Below are 7,482 nucleotides of genomic sequence, written 5' to 3'. Positions count from 1 at the left end.
CTTGAAGATGTATCATGGAAGTGTTGCAGCCTGGAAGACACAAATTTAACTAACAAGTTAAAAGTACATGGGTCAAAAATTAAAAAGCAATAATATTCCAAGTAGAGGCTCTAATAGTGGCACAAATCAGGTATAAGTTAGTTTTAATCATATGCTATTTCTTCAAATGGCCCATTGTCAAGCAATTTTTTTTAGTACAGTGGCTGTATATTTCTTGCATCGTCTTTTGATGCTTCCCACATCACTCAACATTTTATCCATAGAATCCTTCAGTATTGCAACTAGAGGCTTTAATTTGCTCTCCAGTTCTTTCAGCTTGAGAATGCATTACTTACACACTGGTAATTTTTATCTATGATGATTTTCTAGTGTTTTCTAAAAGAGTCCAAAGTGGATAAAATGGTTTAATGTTTAAAATTATATTTTAGTTTTCCAAAGGTAAATAACAGCATTCACATAAAAGTATGTCTTACTTCTTTGGTACTAGAATATATTTCTTCAGAATAATGACTGCAAATAGAGAAACATTTAAATACTTTTAAAAGGCACTTCTTTCTTTCTTCATGTCCACTTTTAGTCACTGAGGGACTTTGTTATACCACTAATATTTAGTTCGTTACCATACATTTTTTCACATATTCAAAAACATTGCTCCATTTTGAGAGGGCTTGATATTGGACATTCATAAATGATAAGTTAATTTCTATGATCCATACATCATAATGTCAATTTATGTAGTACTACCATTATTTGCATGGCTGACATAGTTAATATGTTTTATGTTTCATAAGATAACATATCCTGCTAAGTTGCATATTTTAGCATTTCTTTCAATATATCCATATTTTTAACTTAAAAGAATATGTAAGTTGCAAAAGCAACTTTAGAAAACAACAATTTAGAGAAAGCATTAGGTGATTTCTGATGGTGCCTGCTCAAAATATCTGACTTTCAATGTTGTCTTTTTCTCTCTAGAAATTTTTTGATGTGGAAGAAGGAAAAACTTTTCTACAGGACTCAAATGCTGTAAAAATTAATGTTTTGTCAAAAAAACTGAAGGAGAAAGAAAGTATCATTAAGGAATTATCAGAGAAACTAGATGAATATGAAGAAAATGATTTTTTAAGACTTTTAATGAACAAGGTAAAAGATAATGTGAATATACACAAATATATTTATATCTAGAAGCTTGAGTAAAGAATAAAGGGAATTTTGTGGATGTATCTTACTATCTCAATTCATTATAACAAAATCCAGTCCAACCTGTTTCTGTTCACTAGTACATTCCAAAAAAATCCCTCCAAAACTCCCCACACCATAATTGTTAGAAAATGGAGCAATTTAATTGTTCTCAATATTTAATTTATAATAAAAGTAAAATTGTATACCTTTCAGACCTGTGGAAAACCTATTCAATTCTGACTCATAGTGACCCTTGTAAGTCAGAGAACTCAGTAGGATTTGGGTAATGTATCAGTAACTAAACAGAAGGTTGACAGTGTTTTCTGTAAGAGAAAGATAGGCAGTCACTTCTTATAATGATGTAAAGCCTTGAAATTCAAAGGAAGATCTCAGTGAATTAACTCTACAGCAGTGGAATCTTTATGGATGCAGACTACCACATCTGTATCCCACAGAACAACTACTGACCTATTCATTAGAAATCAAGCACTAAACCACTGTTCCTTCAGACCTCCTTAGCATATATTTCTTTCTGAAATCTCCCACTATATTTTGCAGTTGATATAGTTGGAAGAACTTAAAGCTAATCTCCCCAAGTCAGAGGCTTCTGAGTTGCCAGCATGGAACAAGATGGACTTCAAGTTAGAAATATCAAGAAGAGCTCTCACTGGGTTTCCCCCAATTATGAAAAACAGTAGGAGCAAGGAACTGCCTTCCTGTTTAAACAAAGAACTGATTTTGACCACGCCTGTGACTTCTGAGCCACTATGCTGCCTTGTTGTTGTTAGGTGCTGCCTAGTCAAGTATGACTCAGCAACAGTCCTGTCCTGCGCCATCCCCAAACTTCCTGACAAGAGTTCATTGCATTATGTCAGTCCACCTGGCTGAGGGTCTTTTTCTCCTTCGCCAGCCCTCTATCCTTCCCAACATCATATCCCTCTTCAGGGAATAGCACCTCCTAGCAACATGTCCAAAATATGTGAGGTGAAACCTCATCATTCTTGCCCCCAAAGAGCACTCTGGCTGCACCATCTCCAAGACATACTTATGTGTTCTCCTGGCTGTCTATGGGATGTTCAGAGCTCTTCTCCCACACCATAGTTCAAAGGTGTTAATGCTTTTTGTCAGCCTTATTATGCAGTTCCTTAGGTTCTAAAAATAGAAACTGATTGCTTGATTAGGAGAGACTAATGGAAATTCAGGAACCCAGGGGAAATTACAGTCTGCTTGTTCTTATTGTTAAGTCAAATTACCTGCGATTCTGGCGGCATAGTCCATAGAGAGTTGTGATACGAATCTAAGCACACACTTCTCTGGTAGCTCACATCCACCTCACCATCTCCACCATCCCCGTTGCCACAGTCACTGTGTCAATCTATCTCATCCAAGGTCTTCTAGTCTTGTGCTGACCTTATATCCTTCCAAGCATGATCTTCCTCTCCAAGAACTGGCCCCTTCTGACAACATGCTAAAAGTATGTGAGATGAAGTTTCAAAATCTTTGCTCCAAGGAGCAACCTAATTTCCCCCATTTCCAGGATAGGCCTGTTTATTCTCTTGGCAGTCCATAGGATATTTAGTACTTGTTTTGTCATCTTTATTCATTGTCCAGCTTTCAGGTGCATACCAAGCAATTGAGAAGACCATGACTTGAATCAAGTGCATCTTAGTCTTTAGATTGATATTATTGCTCTTTAGCACGCTGGGGAGGTCCTTGACAACAGATTATCTTTTTATGTCCATAGTGCTAGTGCTGAAGATATTGATTACAGATCCAACAAAGAAAAAAAAAAGTCATTAGCAACTTAAATCTTTTCTCCATCTATCATGATACAGCCTATTGGCCCAGTGGTGAAGATAATTTACTTTATTGGGTAGTCTAGAACTGAACATGCAATATCTCCAAAGTATACTTGTTTTGTTAAATTATTAGCACTATTTTGAAACACAGGTTTCTAGTTCTTTTAATTGCAAGGTATAATGCATTTAAATACCAAACTAGCATTGTTATTTAAAACTTCAACGTTGTTATGAGATATGGAATTGACCAATTACCAGACTAAAGAACTAGTTTACTAGTTTTACTAGTTTGTGAAAGAGTTTGCTTTGTTAAAAAATTCAGATTTCATGTTTCTAAATTTTTTTTTATGATTTTAACAAAAGTTTACAGAAAAGTTAGATTTTCATTCATTGTTGTTTTTATTTGAATCTTCCTGAGAGTGAGGGATTTTGAACATTTCTTGATGTTTTCCATTTGAATGTCTTCTTTGGTGAAGTGTCTATTCATATCCTGTGCACATGTATTCAGATTTCCTATGTTGTAAAATACTAGAAAATTCCGAGCAATACAATGTTGTTGTTGTTGTTAGTCTCTTTTGAGTCAACTGCAACCCTTTGAACAACATTTGGGAGCTTTGTCTAATCCTGTGCCATCCTCACACTCCATAAGCTCAAGCCCAGTGCTGGAGTTACTGTGCTGACCCATTCCATTGAGGATAATTTCTAGGCATTTTAAACACAGATGTAATAATGTTGAATGATAATCTACAACCATTATTTTTGTTGAAGAAAATGATAAAAAAGTTCAAAACTGAAAATCAATAATATCTTTGTTTTTAGTCCTTTGGCCACAAATGTTCTACACAATGTGGCAAAGCAATTTTGGTGTTTCTTTTGCATTTGTGAAATAAAAAGTGATAACTGCCTAACTGAAGCAAAGGGTTACAAGGACTCCTCTGGTATTGAATGGCAGTTTCTCTGAGTACTTAAAGAAAAGTTATAGAAATTCTACTTATCATAATGAGAAGAATACAAGTCCTTGTGACCATCAGTCTTCTTGTTTAGATGCCATAAAAATGTGTGTGTTCAATGCATAGATTTTACTTTTAGATGTTGTTATTTTGAATAGACTTTAGGTTTTCTCTTTCTTAACCAATGTGGGTGAGTTGTGCACTGATGACTCACTTTCCCCACATGCCTGAGCACAGACATCTGAACCCATAAGACCTTCCTGATTCAGTAAAAGGAAGAACTCCTTACATTAAAACATGATACTTTTTTTAATTGGTGATACCTCTGTTTACTCTCCTAAACCAATTGCTTTGTCTGTCTACATGTTATAGGTGAAGAATAAGGGTGGTTGGAGTCTTTGAGACAAAGTAAGTGGGAACTTCCTCCTTGTTCATATATGAACAGGTTATCTCTGGTTCAAGGTTAACATCCAGAATACTCCAGTTATTTCACTATAACTTGTCCCCAAGAGACAGCTGAATTATGCAAACCCCTTAAGATTTGAGTCAGATTCTTTTTATCTAGGAGTTTGCGTTTCTCCCGGCATCTATTTTAAACCCCAACACAATGTGTAGCTCTGATCTCTCATCTTGGGTGAAGTAAATGCAGAGCAGTAAAAAAAAAACCTCCAATTCATTGCTATGGAGTCAGAACCAATTCATGGCCAACTTTCCAACACAGAGGAGAAAATTACTGGTGGATTTGAACCTCTAAATAACTGAGACTTTTGGTATAACTACACAACTCCCTACAGACTTGGAAACTAGAGATGTAGAGCAGCACTCGTACATTTAAAGAGAATGGACATGAATGTCAGAGAAGCTGATCATGAATATAGAAAATAAAACTTATGGTAAATGCTCTGCTTAGTCCTCTAAGCATCTGTTTTCCTAATCTGTGCCACTTAAATTGAAAAAGCAGTCTACATGTTCAACACAATCTCAATACAGCTAGCAAACTCTTCTTCCAAAGAGATCAAAAGGGAAATTGTCAAGATTATTTGGAGAGAAAAGAGACCCCAAATAAGCAAAATATTTTTTGTTTTCTTGTTTGTTTGTTTGTTTTTACTAATTTTAATGAAAGTTTACAGAGACTTTGGATTTCCATTCAAACACTTTTGCACTTTTCTCCCTGCCAAACCTCCCCCCGGTTAGCTCTTCTCTTGAAAAGTAAAAGAAATAATCTTTCCTTGTTATAAAATCGCTCCCCCAAAATCCACTCCACTATGCAGCCTTCGTTTTGAAAAGTAAAAGAAAAATTCTTTCATTGTTATAAAATCCCTCCCCCGCCACCATGTCCACTCCACTATGCAGCCTTCATTCTGGATACCTGCCATGACAATAATACCTAATCATATATCCCTTTTAAACAGTTCTCGCCCTCATCTGTTTCAATGCAGTAAACATAATTTGTTCCATCTTTCTCAGTCTCCTCCCAACCCCGATGTCAGTCCCGTTTTACAACAGTGGCACTATGTAGTATTTGTCCTTTTGTGACTGAAATATTTTACTCAGCAAAATATCCTTCAGGGTCACCCATTTTGCATATTTCATGTTTTACAATGCAGAGTAGTATTCCATCATATACCAGAGCTTCTCTTTCCATTCATTTGTTGATGGGCACTTAGGTTGTTTCAAACTCTTGACTATTGTGAACAATGCTGCAATAAACATGGGTGTGCATATATCTGCCTGGGTGGCGGTTATGGTTTCTTTAGGTTGTATTCCCAGTAGTGGAATTGCTGGGCCAAATGGTATTTCAATCTGCAACTTTTTGAGAAAGTGCCATGCAGCCTTCCATAATGGTTGTACCACTTTACACTTCCACCAACAGTGAAGAAGGGTTCCAGTTTCTCTGCAACCTCTCCAACATTTGATGTTTGCTGTTCTGATAAATTTTGCTATTCTTACTGGGGTGAGATAATATCTCATAGTTGTCTTGATTTGCATCTCTCTTAGAGCTAGGTGTTTTGAACATTTCTTCATGTGCTTGTTGGCCATCTGTATGTATTTTTTGGTGAAGTGTCTGTTCATATCCTGTGCCCATTTTTCAATTCAGTTATTTATCTTATTGTGGTGCTTGAATATATTATAAATTCTAGATGTAAGTCCCTTATCTGACATGTTATTACCAAATATTTTTTCCCAATCTGTGGCTTCCCTTTTTATCCTGTTGGAGAAGTTTTTGGATGTGCATAGGGATTTGATTCTTAGAAGGTCTCATTCATCTATTTTATCCTCTCCTGGTTGTAGATTTTCAAAGACGCTTGAAAGACTGTTTATGTTGTGGGTTAGGACTTCTAGAGTTATTCAAAGCTTTTCTTTAATGAAGTTTATAGTCCTTGGTTTTAATACCAGGTCCATGATCCACTTTGAATTATTTTTTGTGAGTGGAGGGAGGTGTGGATCTTGCTTGAGTTTTCTGCAGATAGTTTTCTAATTTTGCCAGCACTATTTCTTAAAAAGGCTGTCATTTCCCCACTTAAATGATTTCATCTCCTTGTCAAAAATCAGTTGGCCATCGGTAGGTGGGCTGATTTCTGGATTCTCAATTCTATTCCATTGATCTATGTGTCTGTCATTGTACCAGTACCACATTATCATGACCAGCACGACAGTGTATTAGGATTTGAAATCAGGGAGTGAGATGCCTCCTGCCTTGTTTCTCTTTATAAGAAGTGCTTTGCTTATTTTGGGCCTCTTTCCATTCTAGATTAAATTGGAGATTGTCTTTTCCATCTTGTTGAAGAACGGAATTGATATTTGTATTGGGATTGCATTGAACATGTAAATTGCCTTTGGTATTATTGTAATTTTCACAATGTTGAGTCTTCCTATCCATAAACAAGGGATATTCTTCCACTTCTTTAGGTCTCTTTTTGTTTCTTGTAGTAATGTTTTGTCATTTTCTTTGAATAGATCTTTGTGCTTCTGGTTAGGTTCGCTCCTAAGTATTTAATCTTGTGATTAGCTATTGTGAAGAGTATTATTTTTCTCCAATCCAGTTCTGTATTCTCTTTGTCACTGTAGAGAAACCCAATTAATTTTTGTATGTTGATCTTGTATCCTGCCACTTCACTGAATTGGTCAACTCTGTCCAGTAGTTTCCTTGCTGAGTCTTTAGGGTTTTTAAAGTATACGATCATATCATCTACATGGACAGATAATTTTGCCTCCTCATTGCCAATTTGGATACGTCTTCTTTCCTTCTCTTTCCTTATTGCTATCACTAAGACTTCCAATACTGTATTGAATAGGAGAAGTGATAGTGGGCATCCTTGCCTAATTCCTGTTCTCAAGGGAAATGCCTTTAATCTCTCTCCACTAAGAATAATGTTGGCTCTCAGGTTTGCATACATGCATTTGACTATGTTGAAATTCTCCTCTAATCCTATATGTGGTGTTGCATTTTGTCAAAGGCCTTTTCTGCATCAATTGGTAGGATAATGTGGTTCTTGTTCTTTGCTTTGTTAATGTGACAAATTGCACTAATTATTTTTTCTTATGTTGAA

General features: G+C 35.9%; 1 protein-coding gene across 1 annotated transcript in view; it reads left to right on the top strand.

The window, feature by feature from the left end:
- Positions 1-7,482, top strand: part of LOC102861313 (CDK5 regulatory subunit-associated protein 2-like) — a 138,201-nt gene that overhangs the window by 81,287 nt on the left and 49,432 nt on the right. Inside the window, exon 5 of the mRNA XM_006887102.1 lies at positions 976-1,143. Coding sequence (XP_006887164.1) covers positions 976-1,143 — 168 coding nt within the window. The remainder of the gene's footprint in view (positions 1-975; positions 1,144-7,482) is intronic.

The sequence above is a fragment of the Elephantulus edwardii genome, unplaced genomic scaffold (genome assembly GCF_000299155.1).
Source record: "Elephantulus edwardii isolate Elephantulus edwardi_28Jun2011 unplaced genomic scaffold, EleEdw1.0 scaffold00054, whole genome shotgun sequence".
In the NCBI taxonomy this organism is placed as follows: domain Eukaryota; kingdom Metazoa; phylum Chordata; class Mammalia; order Macroscelidea; family Macroscelididae; genus Elephantulus; species Elephantulus edwardii.
This window is presented reverse-complemented; position numbering and strand designations above follow the sequence as displayed.